Source organism: Bacillus rossius, chromosome 6 (genome assembly GCF_032445375.1).
Source record: "Bacillus rossius redtenbacheri isolate Brsri chromosome 6, Brsri_v3, whole genome shotgun sequence".
Lineage (NCBI taxonomy): Eukaryota > Metazoa > Arthropoda > Insecta > Phasmatodea > Bacillidae > Bacillus > Bacillus rossius.
This window is the reverse complement of record NC_086334.1, coordinates 56334439-56359011: the sequence shown is the minus strand read 5'-3', so window position 1 is coordinate 56359011 and position 24573 is coordinate 56334439. Positions and strand designations below refer to the sequence as shown.

Here is a 24573-nt window from a genome sequence, read left to right as displayed (position 1 = left end):
TCTCTGCTTAGATATATTTTTCAAAAGTTATTAAATCATAACCGAACAATATTTGTACTTACTATAAACATAAAAAGTTTTCAATACTTAAAAAATTGTTTGTTTTTAAATTAATATATATTTTTTCAATATCACCAAAAATTTCCAATGACACAGGCAATGATTTGATTAGTTATTTTATATTTTATGATGCATACAGACCTGCCAACATTCAAATTTAAAAAATCATGAGGTCCTCGATAAAAATTTTCAGGCCCATAAATAGAGGTTAGATATAAAAAACAACAAATGAGAATCTTTAAATTTAAGTGACATACCTGTACATATGTTACATGGTCTCTGTTTAAAAATTTATTTCAACAAATTATAGGTTGCAGATTTAATTTAGTTGAACATAATTTAGCGCTGTAATGTAGTGATCATGCAGGGCCGCAACTAAAAAAGATGTAAAATAACATTCTGCTCGTGTAACACTATTATCACTGTTCACTGCAAAATTAATTTTTTTATTGGAAGCAATACACTTCACGTGTTAGTTGTGTTTTTTTGTAGCGACATGTTTCACAATGTCTCCTCTTCCACTATGCGAGATAGAAAAATCAGCACGGCACACGCTATAAAACGCAACATTGCTTCCTTTACGTGACTTGAGTATTGATGGAAACTCGTTACTGTAAGCTTTCGCAAAACTTGTTTTGTAACTTTTACAAACAAAATCTTGGGGCCCCGAAAAATCGTGAGGAAACACTATTTTGGCGCGAGGGCGTGAGATGGACCTTAAAATCGTGAGCCTCACACCAAAATCGTGAGAGTTGGCAGGTCTGTGCATACATTAATTTAAACACCATATTGTGATAATTTGAATTTTGTAACCAGTGCCAAGCACTACATCCTCGCCCAAGTCACATGGTCCTGTTACAGTCGACATGTAGTATGTAACTAACAAACTGCATTTAGGAACTTATTCCGTGTATGTTACGTGTGGATAGAGATGTGAGAAAATATATTTTCCCAAAAAAACATTTTCTCCTTCCATTACATTACCAGTATAAATTAGGTAATAATATAAATATAATTTAAGATAGGTTCATATTCATCATACAATTTTTTTCCCCGCTATAAGTTGAGCATGGTCTAATCAACTCTCAAATGTTAAGCAAGCTATTGGCTGGTAGAGAAAGACAAAATGAATTTTTTTTTCCAGATTGTATAAAAAAGTTGATAAAATCTTTTTTTGGTTCTTTCAAGAATAACTCTGAAAATTTCCAAGTTCTGCAGCAAAATTTCCTGTAAATCACAAGTAAATTGTAACAAAAATGCTTTCCCATCTCCAAACAGGAAAACACACGTAACAGCCCGTGTATCTAAATTCACAGTGTCTCCATAGCTGAAAGCAGGGCAAGCATATAGTAATATTTTACGTAGAACGGATATAGGTAATCTCTTTAAGCCACACAGGCGACAAGGAGTGGCTCCATTAAACAATTTACTCTCCCAAAACAAAAAACTTAACTTTTAGCATAGACATGTTACAAAACATGCCATAATCATCACATCAGTCTCCATTTTCCCTGCACTGAAAAGAGAATTACTCTCTCACTGCTTTCACAGATGTTTAGCATGCTTTACTTGCCATTCTGTGAATTTTTACTTTACAGTATCCAAATCAAATTTTAATTATAAACAGTATGTTTTACATTTGTGTTAACTATACACAATTTACAAATAAAAAAAAATTAATTTTAGACATTCATCTGTTCTTAAAATTATATGCAAACACATAGATTAAAATAACACACAAAACATAACTAATAGAAATAGTCAATATTTATTGTTTATGAAATGAAATCATGCTACAGAACACCATTCTCAGACAAAATTGCTCTCCTCAATTCAATGTTTTTGATGGACACAGCAAGTGAAAGTAAAATTCACAACAGAGATCTCAAGAAACTTGAAGTACATTTACTAAAGCCCATCATTCTTTATTCATCGTAACACTCAATTCAACACGTGGCCGATCGAATCGAACCATTCTTATGTTCTATTTTCTCCTTAGCTCCATCACACTCAAACTAAATAAAATTTACCATACGTAAATGGTAACACACACAACTGTAGAAAAACTAAACTAAAGACAGCATTAATTTAAATACCATGCTTTTGGTCAGGAAATACTGTCTGGTTGTTATACCTGAAAAACACTAGACAATGGCTATTACATCTGTAACATGAAGAAATGACATTTATTTGAGGGAACATATCTGCGTGGGTGAAATTAAATTAAAAAAGGTCTGGTCTAATGACAATTCCACATAGTCATAAAACAAAATTCTGAACTATAACACTGTATTCATGCATAGAAATGGAACTCAGCTACAGACTAAAAGTATAAAAGTGTTGCCTAGATTGCACAAGTATAACTGCATTTCTTATGTGCAGATACAAGTGGAAGTGCTTATTTGTGACAAAATACACAAATTAATTAAACACATACAAAAAATATGCAATCAGACATAACATTTAACTCTCCTACACTGGCACCATGGTCACAATCCCAAATGCTAAGTGTATAAAAACCAATTTGGAATGACGTCCAAACAACATTATACATTCTTTAACACACTATCAAGGTCCCCTTTTCTGTCACACGTTTCCTTCACAGAACTAATCATTATTCCACTCTTGTCATACAACAAAACGTCTCTTCCCTATAAAACGTGCTTCATAATTACGGGTAGCGTAAAAGACAGCACACTTATGCAGGCTTCTGAGATCCCTTTTTGCCAATCAAAGACTTGTGGATATGTGGGATGACACCTGAAAACAAACAAAAACCACTTTCTAATAGTTACACCAAATGTTGGCACCACTACTGGCAGCTAAAACTGAACATTACCACTATCAAAACCGTTATACAGTACAGCTTCATTACAAAGAACATGAAGGGACCAAAATTATGGCAGTTTTTTATAATTAAGATCTTTATACCGAAATCACAATGATTGCCTGATTTGGGGTTTTTAACATAACTCGATCTTGTTAAATTAACAAAGTAGAAAATCTACTACCAATATGAGTGTACAAGCATCAATTACTTTAACAGCTATACTTCGGGATCAAGATACATACCACATACATACATACTAGTACAGTGAAACCTCTATTTAACAAATCTCAGGGGACAAAAATTTGTTGTGTTTGTTGTAAAGGGGTTTGTTAAATGGAGGTTTCGCACGATATATTTCTAGTCATCATAAAGCTTCACATAAATGGCTAGAACTGTCTTTCTGACTGTTTATTATGATATGAGGAATTAAACATGAAAAAGTACATAGAATACACTTGTTTAATGGCCAACCATTTGATGCTTGGAAATTATCAATTCCCATCCCCTGTGCTTCCTGGCATGCCTTTGTTGATGTTTGATGCCCTAGCCTCAATTAACCAGTCAAAAATTATCTTGTCCAAATCATCATTTTTACATACTTTCACACGTTTTCGATTTGTCCCTACCAGAGAAGCGTTGTTTTCGATCACTTCCCGGTTGGATAATATGGTCAAACGTGTAGACGCCAGGATGTCGAAACGTTTAGCTATATCACTTTTTTTTCCACCTTCATCAACTGCATTTAAAATTTCTAATTTTATTTTAATGTCAATCTGTCACCGCTTTTTAGGATTAGAATTCATTTTACAGTAGCAACGTGTTGATTCCCGTAACTACGTGTGGAAATAAATAAACAACAGTGAAAACTGAAAAAAACGGAAATTGTACTACACCATAGTTAAAAATATTTGCGTGTGCGCATCTTTAACCATAGAAACGCAAAATATACTAGTTGTTCGTCTTGCCAGAGCAATGGTACGAGAGGTTTCCGCCACTAGTGCTAAATGTACCCGCCATTTTGAACAAAGTGTGGCATCTATACACGACGTGTGTTATCCATGATGCTTTGTTTATTTATGCCTTCCGCGATGGTGCTTATTATTTTAAGGTTATACGCACGTATTTTTAAGCAGTGAATGCAAAAAAATTAGTGGATGTCTTGTAGGAGATGTTTATTTTTGCGTGTTTTTCAAAAGCGGCAGTTCGTTGTAAAGGGAATTTCACTATTTCGGAAAAAATAAAATTCGGTATTTAGAGGTTAAAACAGAATTGATCTTATGGAGGTTCGGCGGGACCAAAATTTTATTTCGTTGCATGGGGTTTTTCGTTAAATAGAATATTCGTTAGTGGAGGTTTTACTGTATGTATATGTACTATACAGAAATACGTAAGTAAGTTGTTTGCCAAAACAGTAAGCCTACCTTTGGAATCAAGACAAGCTGTTTACAAAAATACTGTAATAAATCAAAAATATAAAATTTAAAAGTTAGGAAAAAAATTTTACATTTTTAAATTGTTGAGAAAAAATCCTTCATCTACTGCTTTCAACATTTCAAGTTTCATTTTCACATCAATCGCCTTTCGTTTCCTAGATGACATGTTCAGTAGTACTGTTTTTTAAACTATAAAAACAAATGGACCCGACACATGTAAAAATAAGTTATACTCTTAGTATAGCCACGTTTCTCAAACAATATACAAGGAAACGACCAGAGATATGTGTGTAGCAATACTGTACGATGTAGAACTTTGCATCGGTTAAACACATCATGCGAGCATAGAAGAAAGAGTATGTCAGCAAACACCACAATGCAGCGCTTTAGTCGCTACACAAGTTTTGTGCATTAATTTCAACACTAGTTCATTGCAGTCATCTATGGCGCGTATCAAAATAAAAAAGACGGCAGTTTGTGGGTGAATGGTGACGATTTTATCAGTTTGTCGTTTACCGTGCTGGACAGAAAAGTGTTCGTTCAAATGAATATTTATTGAATATTTTAAAAATTAGAGCGAGAAAATTCGTACTAGTGAAATTTTTTTTATGTTATGTTATATGGACGTCTGACGGGACCAAAGTCATAGTTCGTAGTAATGAATTGTTTGCTCTAAAGTCTTTAAAACGGTGTTTTACTGTATGTGGTTTGTACCTTCAAGCATTAATACAAATTGAAAACTATTTTAAGGAGGCACTGAAGAATTTTGATCACTTATGACACATGAAAAAGCCTATTAATATTTATTTTTACCTTTTATTTAACAGTAAGTTAATACAGCAAAATTGGTATTTATACTTTTCAGGGAGAACAAATTAAAATGTAAATTGAGGGAAACTCTGAAACTAACCTAATACATATGCACCTCATATTCTGTATGTATTTCTTCAACAAATACTTTAACTTTACATTAAAGAAAAATTTAACGTCAATGCTCAAGCCATGTTCAAAATATCTCATAAAAAAAACACAAAACTTAAAATTTATTATTGAATAAAATAATTCTTATTAAAACTAGAAGGCCAAGCAAAACATTAAAAAAAAAAAAAAAAAAAGATGTTTAAAGTTTCCAAAGAGAATTTACATATCAAACAAATATGAATTCTAATTGTGTGTATAATCTCAATTTTAGTTAATTCTAGTAAATAAATATAGCAAAAAATATATTATGTTATCAACTTAAAATAACCAATACCCAAACGCGAGACAGAACTATCATCATAGTACAAACTAACCACTAAAGTGTGCTGGTTATTAAAAATAGTTTACTGAGCACGAGATAAAGTATGCAATCTGCGAGCTTGACATAGATAATTTACAGCTTTCACATAAAGCAGGAAAGTAATTCCTTAGCACTACAGGGAAAATGACAGCGCAAATAAAAAAATAATTTAATCACGGGAATTCATAGGTTCTGAGTACAAAGCATAATATAGTAAGGTTTAAATCAGGTAGAATCGCATGCGAGGCTAGCAGAACTAGCGACACAGGACACTCACCGCCTCCTGCTATGGTCGCCTTTATCAAGCTGTCGAGCTCCTCGTCTCCCCTGATGGCCAGCTGTAAGTGGCGCGGCGTGATTCGCTTCACCTTCAAGTCCTTCGACGCATTGCCGGCCAACTCCAGCACCTGCAGACATCCACGCACCAGTCACACAACACATTCTGGGTGTTGCTTATGTCTTTAACCATTATCAAATATAAAATATATTATTCCATAGTCCATTTATTGCACATCTTCGCCCTTGACTCTAATTACAAAACCTTCCACAGTGGCAAACACAAACACATGCAATTACTTAAAATTAAACATTTTTAATGTTCAATCTGTTTCAGAGAGAAAAATAATAATAATAATTTAATTTGCTGTGGCTAAACAGGATACACTCTTAAATATTATACATTTTCTATATTCTAACAAGGTCACAATAGATAAATGTCCTGAAAAAACACAATAGTACGGCATAATTTTTTTTTATTTCTGGGGAAGGAAACATTTAGCTAACCATAGGCCCTACATGGTTGGTTACACTCAATGGTAGGTAAAGTTCCCAATTAAATTCGTAAACAATTCACTTCTTTTTCGGAGCTATGCTGATATGGCATCAAAAACTTAATTTTTTTTTTTAAATCATGTCCAAATGTTTTAAAACCATTAAAATAAAAGATTTACATGATTTCCCTTACATTTCATGGTTAAATCATACAAGTTGACAAGTATACAACTGCAATAACACTTTCATTTATGTGAATTTCAGCACTTTTATCAGCTTTTAGAATTTTGAAAAAATAACGCAGTAAGGCTTCACACAATCGCAAGGCTGCAGTTTTCACGGATTTTTAGAGGTTAAACCGGATTCGCGGACAAAGCACTAAATTCCACGGATATTTAAGACTTTTTTTAATGAGTTTTAAAAAAGTTTCGGAATTTATGTGATTAAATCACATTAACCTCCGAACCGCAAACGGTAAACATCACGCCGCCATGTCAACTGAATATTTTATTTCAGGTTAGCCAACAGCTATTTTTTTTTCTTTCAGACATGGTTATATCGATTTGTGTGGTTATTTTACTCAGTAGACGTTTACGAAAATCGATAGATTTTAGTAAGTCGAAAGCGACAATAAGCGTTTTCTGGCTCTAAGATGAGTTATTAGCGGCGGTGTATTTTGTTGACAAAAACAAACAGTATTGGAATACGAAATTGTGACGTTCGTTGAGTTCAATAGCTATTTATTTGAAATGTTTTCGCTATTCTTCCATAGCTAGCAACGGTACTTTTAACAATGGAGAAGAAATTTAAGACATCTCATGAATGGTCTGTGTATAGGCAGAAATATAAACGTGAGTGGGAATCGGAACTTCCGTGGCTAAAAAAAGGAAAAGATGAATATCATGCGGTGTGTAAATTTTGTAATTCCGAGTTTGACATCGCCAAAGGAGGGCTAAAGGATTTGCGGCGGCATGAAACAAGGGATTACCACAAAAGAAATTTCACTTGTGGCAGTAGTAGTAATAGAAGTAGTAGCTCAATGTTAAATTTTGTAGCAAAACAAAATCATGGAGTCGTTGATGCTGAACTGCGCTGGGCAAATTTTATATGTGAAAATAATTTGCCAGTTAAGCTAAGTGACAGCTTTTCTAAATTAGCGGCCCAAATGTTCCCAGACAGTGAAATCGCAAAGAACTTCAGTTGTAACCGTACAAAAACAAGTCAAATTATTACTCAAGCCCTTGGCTCATGTGCAGAGGAGATTATTATTACCAACATGAAAAATTCTCTATCTACCCTGCTAATTGATGAGTCTACAGAAGTTTCTGTCACCAGACAAGTTGTGGTAATGGCTAGAATTTTCACAACAGAAGTTGAAACTCACCTCTACAAAGTAGTTGCACTTAGGGGAAAAGCAACAGGTGAAAACCTGTTTAATGTTGTAAACAATTCCTTCAAAGAAGACAACATTCCCTGGCAGAATTGTATTAGCATGTCATCGGATGGAGCTAAGTCAATGGTAGGAGAATTTAATTCTGTATTGTCACGCATTCGAGGCAAGCAAGAAAATGTGTGGTTCCTTCACTGTACTTGCCATGTAGCCCACTTGGCTGCATCACATGCTTGCAGTGAATTGCCAGACCTTTGTGAACAGCTAACCTGAGATGTATACACACATTTCAAAGTATCTGGCAAAAGGCAAGATGAGTTTAAAAACATTCAGCAGTTGCGTGATGTACCAGAACATAAAATATTACGCCCATGTTTACCAGGTGGCTTGCGATGCTGCATTGTGTTGATCACCTTCTTGAACAGTGGTCAGCACATCAAGAATATTTTGATTCGAAAAATTGAACCAAGGGAGTGTAATATGGAGTCAGTACAGCGCATAAAAAAAATTTTGCACTCACAGTCAGCAAAGCTGTATTTTTTTTTTTAAGTGCAACTCTACCACGTTTCTTGAAATTTAACCTTCTATTTCAACAGGAACGGCCTTATGTGCACAAATTATACTCAGAAATGAGTGTCTTGTTACGCCAGTTCACCGCTAGTTTTGTTTAGTTCAGTGCAATTCAACAAGCGCCTGATATAACAGCTGTTGACTTTGGAAGGCAAAACCAACTTCCAAATGCAGGAATCTTCATTGGTCATGCCACACGAACACATTTGGAAAATAACCAAATAAACTCACAGGAAGAGACAGAATTTTTCAATTGTGTTCGTAAGTTTTATGAGATGGGTACAAAAGAGTTGCATCATCTTCTCCCACTCAAGAATGATGTTTTGAAGAACATAGACATTTTTGATCCAGCTAAACAGCAGTCTGGAGATTGGGTAAAGGTGGAAAACTTGGCCAAAGCATTTCCGAATGTCATTGCAAGCAATGAATATGATGAACTGAATTCTGAATTTGTTGCATATTCACTGTGGGATCCACCAGCATAATTGAGTACTGCTAAGACACATGAGCCTGACAAGTATTGGCATAAAGTGTCACAGTATGAAATTAATGGGAAAACATGTTTTCCACTGCTTTGTAAACTTGCAAAGGCAATGCTTTTTCTTCCACACAGCAATGCAGGGGTGGAAAGGATATTTAGCAAGCTCAACCTTATCAAGACAGCGCACAGGTCATGTCTTGAATCGCCTATACTAAATGCTTTGTTGCATATCTCTTCTAGGAAGAATATGGCAGAATTCCAGCCAACAGAAGAAATGAGGAGAAGGGCAAAACATCTGAAAAAGTGATGAAATCCATATAAGTATTCTTAGGCGTAATGATTAGGGTCTACTGAAGAAAATTTACAAATTGCAACCAATAATTCAGAGTTTACCTATAAGTTTGCAATTACTTACATAATGGAAAACTGTTTACTTAAACTTAACAAGTTCCCATTACTATGTCTAGTCATTAAATTAAAACTGAACAAATTGTTACAAAGCTTCGGCCTAGGCCTACAGTTAATTAATCTTAAGGTAGGTAGGACCTATTGAAATATTTGGCTAGTTAAGTTATAACATACTTAGTTTTTGCACACTTTACATGGTATTTAAAACAAATAATTTAAATTTGAAGTTATGTCCCAAACCTCCCTATATTAGGCATCCCAAATGTTCCCATGGTGCAATAAAAAACAAACTTAGCCAGAGGCTCACAACCTATAACTTTTTACTTAAGATTATTTTTTCCAAATAATCCTTAAAAGTAGTACTTTTATATAAAACTGTCACACTTACCTCTAGTTCAATGTTAACAGAAATGTACAGTCATAATTTCAATGTTGAATCATACAGATTTTAGGTAAAAAACGGTTTTAAATTTATTAAGAAGACATCACTATCTGAATCTATTCAAGAACACACCTACAACAATTGGAGGGAAACACCTATTTACACAAAAAAAAAATCAATGTAGTTCTACCAACATTTCACTGACAAAACATGGTGTCCCAAACGTCCCTGTGTCCCAAACGTCCCCACGTTCCCCTAATGTGTTAAATTTTATGGAAAATGAAGCTCGGAATGGTGTGATGTCGTAATTTATTCCTCTTGAACGTGTGCAACTGCGCACGGCACAAGCAACCGGAGTTTCTCGTGCTACTGTACAACATATAAAGAAAGGTCAACACATTAACGAAGATAGTGAAGGATTGTTCGAGACGCCTAACAAGAAAAGAAAAAAGTCTTAAAAATACGAACTGGATGGGTTTGACGAAGGAGTAGTTCGTAGGATAATTTATAACTTTTATATCACAGAAAAATGTGCGTCAACAGTGCCAAAGCTTAGGGAGAAGTTGAAGATGGAGATACGGTTTTAAGGTTGCGATAGCACCCTTCGTAAAATTCTGAAAAAGTAAGGTTTTCAGTGGCGTAAAACGAAATCTCGCCGCCTCGTTCTTATCGAAAAGCATGATATCAGGCAGAAAAGAATTAACTATATACAGAGCATTATGCGTTTCAGAAATGAAAACAGGAATATAATCTATGTAGATCAATCGTATGTGTTATCCTCGCATGTGCAACAAAAAAGCTGGGCAGATGAAACATGAAACGGTGTCCTTTGGCCAGTAGCGAAAGGGCAACGCTTTATTATGATACATGCTGACGGTAAAGATGGATTCGTGCCAAATGCCCTCATTATGTGGAAATCATATCAAGCTACTAGTGACTATCACCACCAAATGAACCAGACCAATTATGAGAAGTGGATTAGGGAAAAACTCGTACCAAACATGCCAACAAACAGCGTCGTGGTATTGGAAAATGCACCCTATCACAATGTCCGCGTAAACAAACCGACAACATCTTCGTCAACAAAAGATGATATGAAAAAATGACTGCGAGAAAACAAAATTTCATTTACTGAACACATGCTGAAGCCAACATTATACGAACTTATTAAGATAAATAAGCCACGGCACATAGTGTATTCCGTCGACCAGATTCTTGAAAGTTTCGGTCACACACCGCTCCGACTTCCACCCTACCATCCCGACTTGAATCCTATTGAAGGTATACGGGGTAAAGTTAAGGGTATTGTTGCATCAAAAAATGTGTCCTTCAAAATAGATGACATGAAAAGACTTTGCGAAGAACAATTTGAGACCATGGGAAAAGAAGGTTGGGTTCTTCCATTTTGTAATCATGTTGAAAAATTAGAGCAGGAGTATTACAGCCGGGATGTTCGTTTTGACATTGAAATCTACAAAATAATTATTACACTTGGCGGTGTCATACCTGCCAACCTTACAGAAAAGCAATTAGTACAATTTACAAAAGAAAATAGTACAATTATAGTACAATCATTGAAAGGCAATTTTTATACGTAATACAGGCGCGGCAAAAATTATTTTGTTTTGCACATATAATGTTCACGAAAAAAAATGTAAAAAACAATATGGTAATAATTTGGTTTTGGAAACATACCTTTTTTTTAAATGATTCTAAGTGCATGTCACTGGATACATATCATGGTGCTTGAATACGTTATTTATTTTTTCTGCAGCAGGGATTGTGTGGCAGATTTAGCTTTCTTGAGAAAAGTTTCATCGAAGTCTTGTTCATAACAAATGCTGTTAGTACGTTTTGCCAACAATATATTGTTTAAAACTTTGTCTGACATTGAAGCTCTGAAAGTGGTCCTATTTTTTTTAATGCTGCTAAAAACCCTCTCACACTCAGCATTGCTATGTGGAATAACCAACACTGATAGCATTGCATGAGCAACTCTGTCATACTTAAGACCACCAACACCACTACCTATTTTCCCTATGTAAGACCACAATATGTCTATTCTCTCCACTGAATCCAGTGGGATGTCATTGTCCACCTGCAAAGAACAAAACTGTTGTTGAAGAATGTTTAGTGCCTCTTCACATGTCTCCCCATCCTTGACAAGTAGAACAGCAGGAAACATGTCCACAAAATACTTCACTGAAGAAAATGATGAGCTCTCAATATTTTTCACATTAACCACTTCAGCATGCTTTAAAATTTCATTTTTCAAGGGAAATTTCAAAATAATGTAATCACATGAGAGTTTAAAGAAATTCCTAACTGATGCGTAAAACTTAGATTTGTCAGACTGTGTCAATGTAGCCACTACTTTTGATGCATTGCAACCCACAACTAGGTCTTCATCGGACTTCTGGTTTGTAGCACTATTGTACAGAACATCAAGTACTGGTGTTGTCTTGATGACATGAGGTTTTACAAATTTCACAAGCAATTCTTTTAACACATCTGTCAACAATCCCCTAAGAAGATGTATGTGAGGTGTTTGAGATTGCAGGATAACATTTGTCTTATCAAAAACAAGAATAACATGCCACAAAAAATAACAAACTGCTTTATTTAGGTCATCAGTGAGAAACATGAAAACTCTCTTGACGTGACGAAATTGGAATGGTTTTTTGCTCTTCTGGTTCACATGACTGCTTGAGCTTCTTGCCATAACAAAAGTTATCTGAAGTTGAAGTTCTTTTTAAGGAACTTTCACCTGAACGCAAGCCTGCATTTCTGTTTTCATCTGAAGCTCTGCAAGAACTTTCTTCGACTTTACCTGGCAACTTCTTAGGGATTTTGTACAAATGTAAAGAACCTTTTGGACATTCAAGCTTACTATCTACTTCTTCTTTATAAAACCACATTAAGGGTTGCCACAAATCTATTAACCTACCGATACACTCTCCCTGGGATAGCCACCTAGGAGACATGTTTCAAGAATTTCTTTGATTTTTTGTCACAGAGGATTTGCAAATTCTTGAGCTGCTCTTTACGTTTAGCACTTTTATGCAAATAGTAGTAAATATCAACAAGGATTTCATCTACACGAACATGAAGCCCTGTGGAACCCTTTTCTGCTGCTAAGTGCAGTAAATGGCATGCACATCCCAAAACAATAATATTTTCATTATGTTGCTGAAGTTCTGCGGCTACACCATTTTTGTGGCCAATCATGACCGATGCATTATCGGAACCTAGGGCAATGTAATTCCTAACAGGAATGGAATGCTTTTCTAAACTGTTCAGTAACATTTTCCCGATGTTTTCCCCAGTTGCAGCACCCTCTAACGGTACAATTTCAAGCAAATCCATTTTGATTTGAGAATCTTTCTCACTAAAATAGGTCACTACAACTGCGTAAAGCTTAGAATCATCGTTGCTCCCATCTGTAGCAATTGAAAATGGAACTTTTTTCAACATACCTGCTGTAACATTTTGACGCTCACTTGCCATTTCTGCAATTATTGCAGTGGTTTTGGTGCGTCCACAACTGTATTTCTTAGATTCTTCGCTCCTGGGAAACATTTTTCTCAACAAAGGTCCAGCATGATCTGCTACTGACACCGGCAGGTTATGTTCCAGAATAAATGATGTGAAATAACATTCTGCTCGAATAACACTAAAATCGTCACTTTGAACACTAAAAAAATTACTAATGTTGGTTGAACTTCCAAGTGAAGCATTCCTTGTGTGTTTCACTGTTCCTTCGTGAACTTTCAAGTCATTTCTACCACCATGCGAAATATTTATTTCACACGAGCAATAAGCACAGAAAGCATAATTGACGCCAGTTTTTGAACGCCTAACCCACGGAATTTCTTTACTATAACAATCTAAAAATACTTGGTTATAAGATTTATTTTTCTGTTTACTCGCCATTTTTACCGCGAATTTCCGCGCATGCTTGAAAACAAACAATTCCCGTACGCGTATGTGTAGCTTCTCCCTGTAGCAAACACGGTAATTTTCCACTGCCAATGGCGTTCAAGGTTACGTTCGTACAATGAGTGAATATTACGGTACACTGTAGTGAAAATATGGCATAACTACTACAAATGGAGTATGCTAGTTCCGAAAATACAGTATTACAAGCTTTCTTTATTATCTACTAAACGTTTTCTCTTGTGTACGATCTTGATACCGCATGTCGCATGTTCGATACCGTAATTGTATGACATCAGTATAGATTTACTGTTACGAATCACCCAAATGAGACAAAAATTGGAAAAAGCTTGGAAATCGTACAATAATTTACACCAATAGTACAATCGTACATTAGGGCGCAAAATCGTACATTGTACGGGAAAATCGTATAAGTTGGCAGCTATGCGGTGTAGACAGTAGCAGTGAAGATTCGAACTCTACCGAAGATGAAATGGAAGGAATTGGAATTCTTGAGGAGAGCAAGTAAATTGGTCACTTTATTATTATTAATCAATAATAGACTGTAAGTTAATGTTTTTTGGTTCTGTACACTACTCTTTTTTTTTTCAATCAAAGAACTTGGAATTTCTCCATTTTTTTTAAGTGATTTTATTAATCTATAATCATACCTGCCAACTTTTTAGTTTGGTCATCAAGAAAACTTTTAAATTGGGAAAATGTATCGTAAACCAAATGCGGCAATTTTTTACATGCTTTATGTGCAATTATTTTCTATTTTTCTATTCCATTTGGTTTCTGCTAATTTGCTAATGACATGAAGGGCATAATGATGGCCTAGAATGAAAATCTAATACAGTCAATATTGTAAATGTACTGGGAAACTAAACCTATCCAGAATGTGCCAATTTACACAGCATGTATATGAAAAGCAAAATGATCAAGTACAAAACAAAAGCAATAGTATTCACTAAACAAGATTACATAAAGACATACCTTGCTATATCACGTTTGTTACATATTTCAGTCATCTCCTGATTATCATCCTTGATGCAATTTTAAAACTTTAAATGTGCAGCAGTTGCCTTCTTTGCTTTACCTAACAAATCTGAGGTAAACCTTTGTTCATAACAAACACAATTTCTGGATTTCAACACAGAAATAGACTGCAAAGTTTCAGATGACATGGAGGACCTAAATTGGGTTCTGTTTTTTTTTATCATACTGAAAATGCGCTCACATTCTGAATTACTGTGGGGGATTGACAGAATTGATAGCATTATCTTTGACAGTCTGTTATACTTCAGGAAGCCATCTACTCCACGAACTCTTGATAATTCAGCCCACTTGACATCAACAGTGCCTTCTTTTTCTAGAAGAGATGAAATGTCATCAACTTGAAGTGCCACAAATTGTTGCTGGACTTCATCCATGGCTGAATCTATTATTTCATTGTCCTTCAAAGGAAGGATAAATGGAAACTTTTCCACAAAAAACTTAACAGAGGAGAACTTTGCAATTTCAAACTCATTTAGTCGAGCCACTTCTGCATGTTTCAGAACTTCACTCTTGAGGGGAAACTTGTTTACTATATAGTCGCATGCAGTAACAAAATATTTCCGCACTGATGCAAAAAACAATACTTTTTCTTTTTTTTCTAGTTCAGACACTAAAGCTGAAGTTTCACTCCCAACAACTACTTCATCATCTTATCTTTGATTTTCAATCAAATGGTACTTAAGCAGAAGAATATTACCACTTTTCACAACTTTTGGCTTTACAAATTTTGATAATAGATCTCTCAGTAATGTGGTGAGAATTTCTTGAAGAATTTGTATTTGTGGTGAAGCAGACTGAAGTAAAACATTTACTTTGTCAAACATAGGTATCGTGTTTAGAAGGAACGTACAAAATGTACAATTCAGTTTAGAGGAAAGAAACAGAAATAATTTTTCCTCACGGCTCAAAGACAGATTCTGATTTTTCAAAACTGGAGCACTGCTATATCTATCATCCAATGCAATTCGTTTACTGCTACTTGCCTCAGTGTCTGCAACCACGTCGGATACTCTCTTCCCATGTTTTTCACTTCCCTTTGATGGAACAGGATCATCTGCAGGTTTCTGAATTTTAGGGATCTTGTATGACGACAGAGAAATGGCATTACTTGATTTCTTTGCTGCAGACACCTCTTGTTTAAAAAAAACTAAGTAATGGTTCCCACTGATCCATCAATCTTTTCAAACTTCTGCCAAGTGATAGCCATCTCGTACAGCAATGCTTCAAAAAATTTTTTGTTTCTTTATTGTGCAACTGTTGAAATTTCTGCAGGCTCTCTTTTCGTTTCGCACTTTTCTCTAAAAAGTAAAATATGTCTATCAGGATGTCCTCTACTTTTAGTGGCAAACTTGCTACAGCCTTCTCTGCTGCCAAGTTTATTAGGTGACATGAACACCCAATAACTATTATTTCTTCATGATTTTCCTTCAGCAAAGCTGCAACACCATTCTTAGAACAGACCATATTAGGTGCATTGTCAGAACAAAACGAGACAATTTTTTAGAGGTATATTTTTCATTTTCAGCTGTGAAAGCAACATATTGCCTATGTTCTTGCCAGTCGAATCACCGATTAACTTAGGCACTGAGAGAACCTTACTAACTATTCTACTCTCATCATTATCAAAAAACGTAACTACAATCTGGTACAGCTTTTCATCTGTATCATTACTTCCATCTGTGGCAATGGAAAATGCACTAACCTGCAAACATTTCACAACTTCAGAAGTTACATCACACGCCATTTCATTTAAGATACACGTTGCTTTAGTACGACCGCAAGCAAATTTCTTTGCTATTTCAGAGTCCGGGAACATCTTTCTAAATAATGCACCAGCGTGGTCTGCTGCGTTTAATACAATATTATGTTCATTCAAAAACGAAACAAAGAGACATTCTGCTTTCGTCACTTCCAACCCCGTGTGTGCAGTACTGGTGAAAAAGCTATCAATCTTCTTAGTTTCTTCCTCAGAAAGCACATTTTTCCTATGTTTAGGACACTTAACGTGTGTAGTTATGTCGGACCTACCTCCATGAGCAATACTAAAATCACACCGGCACACTGTGCAAAACACAAAAGTTTCTCCTTTTTGCGATTTCAGAATACAGTCAAACCTCATTAATACGAATCCGCTTAGTACGAAATTCCCGTTTATGCGAAGTACTTTCACAGTCCCGGAAAATAAAGTATGATTTCCTATGTTATTCAGTACTTTTAATACGAAATACGGTTAATATGAATTACGAAGTTGTTTTGATCCCTCAAGTAGCTGTTAACGTGTATAAGTAAACGGTTAATACGAATTTCACCGCCAAAGTCTAAAGTAAATCGTCTTCATATCATAACCGTCATGTAAACAAACGTTTCTCCAAAGATACATGTATGTATCCTACAGCGCAAAATGGTCGAAAAACAAGATGAAAAGTTCAACTCTAGTGGCGATGTTAGTAACTAAACTAGAAAAGATGCCATGTTGTAAACGGATAACGAAAAGGAAAGAACTCTATACCTTATTAATATTAGTCGTCGGAAATGTACATACGTAGAAGTTTAAACAATCTATGGAAAAAATTTCTGATGTTTTCCATTGTTCACGCACGTGTATCTTAACCTCAATTTTGAGTGTTAGTTGGTTTGTAATATGACTGCGAAACGTAAACGCAACGAACTTACACTGCAAGTTAAAGTTAAAATTATCGAAGAAGTAGACAATGGAGAGAGAACGAAAACTGAAATTGCGAGAGAATTTAATATCCCGCAATCGTCGTTGTCTACAATATTAAAAAATCGTGAAAAGATTGAATCGGCTTTTGCGAGTTCGTGCAGATTATCAACAAGAAAAAGAATACGAGGCCCAAAACATCAAGAAATGGAAGCTACATTGTTGCAGTGGTTTTAAGAAATGCGTGCAGAAAACTTGCCAATTTCTGGACCTATGATTCAGAAGAAGACATACTACCTAGCATTGAGGTTAGGAATTTCAGACTTCAAGTTCAGCAAAGGTTGGCTACAACGTTTTAAGGATCGCAACAATCTTGTTGGCAGAACTATGTGTAGGGAGTCGGCAGCAGTATATATGACCAAAGTTGAATGTGGTAAACAATGCCTATAAGAAAAAGATAGTGCAAACCAGAATTGATGCTTTTTTAAACCAAATGTTTGAATAGAAAATGTGTCATGAATGCAAGTTTATTGAAGTTTGTATTATGATTTATTCTGTAAGTGTTGCATTGTGTTTGTTTTCTTCAGTGTTTAAATATGGTCATTTTTGTAGTGAAGCCAGCTTATACTACCAACGGTGTGTATAATTTTCTTTATAATTGTAAATATAGGCATTTAAAGTTCAATCAATTTTTTTGTCATGATATCTCAATAGTTTGGTTAATACAAACCCTCGTTATTACAAAGTGCTAAAATATGATCCCTTCAGGTTTGTAATAATGAGGTTTGACTGTACACGGGAATTCGTTGTTATACGCAGCACGGTAAGTCTGAACATATTTCTTGTTGGCTGGCTTACTCATGGTTCCCACCACGTAAATACACACGAAAAAAACGGCTGCACAGCACTAAATTGGAACTACGAACAATAGTCAGCCATTTTAAACATAATATAAGGAACAAGGAACAGACCAAGGAGGTAAGGCTGACGTCACAATTATTGTGGTCCGTTCCTCCGTTTAAGGAAGCACTTTTTCGTTGCGGTAAGTGGAAAACAACCGCAGACCGTTCAGTCCAAACCATATACAAAATACAAATAACTATCTCTTGTTTTGTTTTCATTCCGTCGGTGCGTCGGTAACATGGCCGGTACAGTAAAAGTTGGCAGGTATACATGGCCCTTACAGTGAACGGTAATAAACCACCACGCAAAAATTAATCCGTAAGATATTAAAGACGTCCGTAAAACCGTAAAATAGTATTAAAATCCGTAAAACTTACGGACAATCCGTAAAAGTTGGCAGGTATGACCTGTACATTCTTGCTACGGTACAAGAGTAGGTACGATAGGGTGTTTTGGATAGGAACATTGAATCTATATTATAGCATACATGTTTGGTTTGCACAATTTTTCTTTCTTGTGGAAATTGCATTATGTTATGCAAATAATATACCCTTGGCACAGTGTTCTATAATAGAATAAGTAGGGCTGTAATATATAACACCCAAAAGTTATTTTATTAAGAAACATTTTGTGCAAAGAAGCAAGTGATGTTCCCCACACAAAGCCCCTATATATAATCAAGTGCTTGTCCTGTTAAGAATGTAGAGGTGGTATTGATGTTAGCACCATGTTGGGGACAACAATATTGTTATGGTATTAGATCTAGAGAACTTACATCCAGACATGTTTACCAATCATTCTCTAGGGGTGCACTGCAACACTTTTTATATTTTAATGGTTTATTGTGTTAGGTTAGAAACATCATGTAGTGTAAAACAGGGTTATTCTAAAGAAAAAGAAACCAGTTTTGATTTTACTTATAATTGATATTCCACGTATAACTTTTTTTTAATTTCCTGACATTTTTCCAATCATTATGTAAGAGGGTGGTGTGATATTTCAAGTAGTTTAACATTTTAAGAGTGGTTATGTTAGGTACATGATAGACGTCAAAAATCATAGGTTGGTTAAGTTACCTTCATTAAATAAACTTACAAATTGTGTGAAAGGTTGCACAGCTAAGTTAAAAATACTTAAAAATAGTAAAGGCAGTTGGCTGGGTTAGTTGTAGCTTAACTTACCTAGCTTAAACCCGTAACTTATCATACAGGATCATGCAATTAAATTGGATATGTGATATTGATAAGGAACAATAACCCTTGCCTATCCAAAATATCAAAAGTTCTAGTGTATTAAATGTAGCTAACCTAACCTAAATAATCATCAAGAATGGTAAAATGTATGTGAATTACTTGAAATGAAGAAATGATTGTAAAATATTTCAGGTAGTAAAAAATGCATGTTATTTCCTTTCCAGTGGAGAACTATTGGAATGCTCAAACTTTTTAAATGAAAATCATTATCAAATTATGACTGCAAAGCAAAAATGCAAATAAATTGCATTAATTCAATTAAAACTTATACACCAGTAACCAAACTGAAGAGCGCTATCAATTCCAAATCGTATTAACGCCAAAATATAGTACTGCAAATATACCACACATTTTTAAAAGAAAAAATAACAAATACTACCATCATGCACGTTCACGGTAAAATATTCCCGCCAAAATGTATACAGCTTAATCCATAACTTATGATATAATAGCCTAAATAGGCTACAAACAATTAACACTTAACATACCCGACAAATACGAACATTAGTCATTAAAATCGTGTTACAATGAAATTTGAGGTGACGCCACAAAAGAAAATAAAACATCAGCCATCTTGGCGTCCTTACCTCCGCTGTTAAATATTCCAGTATCGCAGCACTGTAAACAGCTGCGGTAGCTCCTACTCTTCCATGACTCGTCGTCCTATTCTTTAAATGCCGATGGATTCTTCCCACAGGAAACTATGACAAAAACGTTTATATTCGAAAATATTCAATACTATGACACTTTTACATAGCGGTCACATATAGGTTATACTAGTACTTTCTGCTTACTTGTTATGTTATCATAACAATCGATAAAAATTAACTAACCAACAAAAACAAAATAGATCTAAAAAATAAACATAAAAAATTATACACAACAAATAAACTGCATTACCTGTAATCCAGCTCTCGCAGATCTTGAAACAGCTTTAGCCTTGGCTTTACCAGAGTCTTTTCCAGCTTTCCCACCTGCCTAAAAATTAAGATAAAACTACTTAATTTTTGAGGAAGAGGTACCAAACTTTGCCAGAACATACATGAAACTTTACAGAATCCGATTTTGTCAAAATCATGCACGGATGGCTTATTTTAACCATAAAAACTTTACGATACTTACCATGGTATTTCTCCTATCACAACGTAAAAGCAAAGAACGCTATGTGTACCCGCCAAACACATCAACCGGTGCGGGTATGAAAGTGGTCACGTGGCTTACGTAAGCCAATCACAACCATGTATTTTGAAACCAAAGCGCGGGAGGCTGCCATCTATTGATCAAAATTTGTGTTACCAGCTACCAATACTTTTTTTTTCCTTTTCCTAGTATCATGGAAGTACAGAGTCATATATTGAAAAAGAAGTGAGTAAAGAATGTTAATATTCCAAATATTATTTTTTTAAATTTCAACAGAGGTATAATATTAATTAAAATTTCAAAAACACTAAAACTAACAAGAAATTAAATTCTAATTCATTCTTTTTGAAAATACAAAACATATATTTTAACATCCAAAAAAGTAGAAAATTACAAAAAGGAAACAAACATAGTGCGTATGACTTGCACATATTTTTTATTGAATTCTATTTTGAAATAATTATTTACTTAAAATTAGCAAAATAAGGTTATAAACTTTTTTTAATTGAAAAATATTTTACAACAATGAAATTTTAGATAAGTTTGTAATATATATATATATATAAGCTCAATGCAGTATGTAATTCTCGGTGTTTAAATGATGTAAAGAGACTTTTTTTTTTTTCTATTGAATTTGAATAACAAAAGCACAAAATTTCATGTAGGTATAGCAGAAATTCTTTTTCCAGAAGTTGCAATGTGGAATGAGGTAGCTTTGTTTGTTCAAAACCTAATGTAACACAGTGATTTTCCTTGTTTTTCGAACTCAGACAATTATTATTTTGGTGAATCATTAAAAAGAAACAAAATTTATCTTTATGATGCATGTAAAGGTGATGGGGTGGGTTTTCGAAACCTCATATGAACAGAAATCATCCTTTTTCTTTTTTCTAAATAAGTTGTTTTGAATGTCAGTTGTACAAAATTTCACCAAGAAGTACCAAAATTGTGCTCTAAAGGCAAATGTGGATATTTTCAGAAATATTATGTTCACAGTGACATTTCTCTTGTTTTGAAGGTCAAATGTAAAAAAAATTATCAAGCTCAAAATAAAATCATGGCTTTGTAGAAAATAAAAAAAAAAAGTCCTAATCTCTTTTTTATATGTACATATTTATAAATATATATTCGCATACCCGAAATCAATCACTCGAATGTTTTTGTAAGATTTAAATTATTGTAAATGATCAGTTAATGTAATATCCCAACCTAATATGCTAAGTGTGCTAATGGACTGCGACAAATGTATTAAACTGACGACAATCATTGGTGCTCCTCTAATCCGCACATAATGCTATGGCACATCGCTGCCTTGCCAGAACATTTGCGACCCGAACGCACCTCAGCGCAGTCGCAGTGCAGAGTAAGCAAATATAATGCTACGAGCGACAGTTGTATTGATCTATGATCGTCGCCCGAGCGGCAATCGACCAGTGATGTTGTTGTATATTTGCTCCTGATTAATACAGTTTAAAATTAATCCAGGCAATTATTAGACAATATTACCATTCCAATAATTATATAATAATGCCGTCGTCCGGGTTCTCGTGTTCGAGATCTGGCGTGGTTCCTGGCGGGAAGGCTGGTTTTTAATGAAAGTGTATCCGGGAGGGCGCCAGGCTAGCTGCTCTGTGTCTAACCAAGAGTTGAGTCGTTGGGTGCGAATGCCCCTGCGTGGCCCGCTAGGACCGTCGGTGGTGGTCGTGGTTGGAGGGATCCCTGGCGACTGACACGTTACGGGTCCTGCACAGCATAACACGCTGATTCCTGATTGGGTTAGGGAAGTTCACACAATAATATACACGGGATTCGGTTTTGCACTGTCGTATACACGTCGCGCACGAAGTGTGCGGAGTGGACGTTTAATTTTATCGAAAAGTTACACTTGCAGTTTACAGTTACACGATGTACATTGAATTATCCTACGAAAATTACACTAAATTGACACTGGGCGCTCTGATGCGCCGTCACTAATCAAAGTCCTCACGCCAGTCGAGGTTGAGGGGGAGGTCGATTGGAGGCGGCCAATCCCGATAATTGCAAAACGGCGATACCCGGGTCCACCTGTGTGGACCGCGGCTCGCTATTAAATTTATTACAAGTCTTTACGTCGTTGCCGGTGCCTGTGCACTCGGCGATTATCCAAAAGTCATTGGTGGCGGGAGTCGGCCCGTGCCGTATGCTGAACTGCTCCACGTAATGCTTTGTGCGGGGAGTTTATATTTAAGCGGCTGGGTTAGGCCCTACACCGTAAAAATGACCGGGTACGCTCGGGGAGTTTACGAAACGAAAAGGATTTGAATTATGACTATAGTTACCAGTAGTGAATTTCAGTGGAGACAAAGGATGAAGACTCCCAGTGGGACACAAGTCCGCCCCGGTCCGCGAGTTGCTCGGTACTGGCGTTTGCCCTTGGCGCGAGGGGATGCCTCAGCGTTCTCTCGCGCCAAAGTTTCTAAAGTTCCGTTATTCGGAAATTATCAAATTAACAAGAGATTGAAAGTGACTCTAAATTCATACATTAAATAATAAAGATTAACCTAATTTGCAGATACTCTCTAAGAATTATATTTAACAAGTTTACATTAATTAAGTTTGAATAATACGAGTCACACTGGAGACTGTTTCGTCACTTGTTGACTGCTCCAATGGCGAGTTATACACAAAAAATGGGGAGGTCATAATTACGTTACACAATACTCGAATTAATTTAGGCTGAAGGCTGTAAGGGGAGCACTCACAAATGTATTAACGTAAACTCACACGTGAGTGACCCGGGCACTCCTACGTCGCACTTCCCTTGGACGGGGTTTTTAATAAAAAGTGACGTTACCATTAAATTGTGTTTGATTTATAATGAACTGGGGTCGAGGTGGCTGGTTAATTAGTGCATGGTCTTTGATTCTACCTGTTGCTCCGGTGCTCGCCTGACTCAGGTGGGCCATGGCTAGGGGTGCATTCCGTTAGCGAGGTCGGATACTGGCGGTTGCAGGTCGGGCTTTAGGGTGGCCTTCGGTCAGACAACGTCAATAAATAATGACCAACATCTGTATTAGCACGATTAGGCTGAAAGCATGGCCGGTATTACTCTTTTGCACATAGCACATTTTCATGGAAACGAAGCTAGGGAGCTGCGCGGAATCCACAGCCTCAGCAGTTGACCATCAAGCAGGCCATGTGCGTATCAACCTGCAGTTCCCATCAACCCTGGTTCTCTGGATTCACCACTACAATAGCATAAGTTATAGAATCTTTCTGCATCTGACCCCATGGGCAGTTTGCACTACTGGCCGGAACTCACCATCCACGTAACTTAAATATGTGTGCCCTCATGTGAAACTTTTTGTATTTTCATTTTTATTGCACATTTTTCTGATGCGCCTCGCGACGCAGCATTCAACAATTAGGACTCAGTCATCAAAATGCTCATATTCGTTCGCGCAGGCCTGCCAGTTATTAGAACACAGCATCGACTATTTTTAATTTGTATGGCCAGAGGACTTTCGAGGCCTGCATTTAATTCCGCCCAAATGGCGTAGTTCTTAGCTTATGGTGTTATGCCATGGTAATATTTCTTCTTAATATGTAATACTAGAAACCCACGGGTCAAATGGTCGTTTTGTATGTCATTAGTGTTCAGGGTTTTGTATTTTGTTGTAGCATGTGTATTAGGGGATGGCTGCTACATGTAACTTATAGTGTATTTCGCAACTCTCTCATTATTTATGTGTAGTTTTGCGGAGATGCACCATGTGTGTGGACATTTATGTTTCAAATTAATTAAAGATGCCAAGCATGTCTGTCCTATCAATTTGTAGATAAAGGCTAGAAAAAGCCAGTAAATAAACATTCACTCATTGACATGTAACTCCATGTAGTCACGTTAAAATGGCCATAACAAGCGTGTCGTATCATGTTCCAGCTCTCGAAGTAACCAGGCCATACACTTAGCAGCGCATGTAAGAGTGCCTCTGCACAATAAAGACAATCTTACCGGTATTCCGAGAGTCTGA

At 35.8% G+C, this 24573-nt stretch overlaps 1 protein-coding gene across 2 annotated transcripts; it reads right to left on the bottom strand.

The window, feature by feature from the left end:
• Positions 1-1805: 1805 nt before the first annotated feature.
• On the bottom strand, positions 1806-20745 carry LOC134533219 (histone H2A.V). Of its 2 annotated transcripts, none has more exons than XM_063370615.1 (5): positions 20543-20745; positions 20321-20398; positions 20008-20121; positions 5883-6012; positions 1806-2820 (listed from the first exon to the last, which is right to left on the bottom strand). In XM_063370615.1, exons 1-5 carry the CDS (start codon positions 20543-20545, stop codon positions 2759-2761), a joined length of 387 nt encoding a protein of 128 aa, XP_063226685.1. In that variant the 5' UTR covers positions 20546-20745; the 3' UTR covers positions 1806-2758. The 2 variants fall into 2 exon arrangements, with proteins under 2 accessions (XP_063226685.1, XP_063226684.1); XM_063370614.1 differs by having other exon boundaries at positions 19909-20121; positions 20543-20650.
• Positions 20746-24573: the final 3828 nt, after the last annotated feature.

What these genes read in the sequence shown, in the direction of transcription:
- LOC134533219 (XM_063370614.1), bottom strand. An exon ending in CTGCGAGAGCTGGATTACAG is followed by an intron (nt 20,122 to 20,320) that starts GTAATGCAGTTT and finishes TTTTTGTCATAG; the next exon opens with TTTCCTGTGGGAAGAATCCA. An exon ending in GGCGACCATAGCAGGAGGCG is followed by an intron (nt 2,821 to 5,882) that starts GTGAGTGTCCTG and finishes GTTTGTTTTCAG; the next exon opens with GTGTCATCCCACATATCCAC.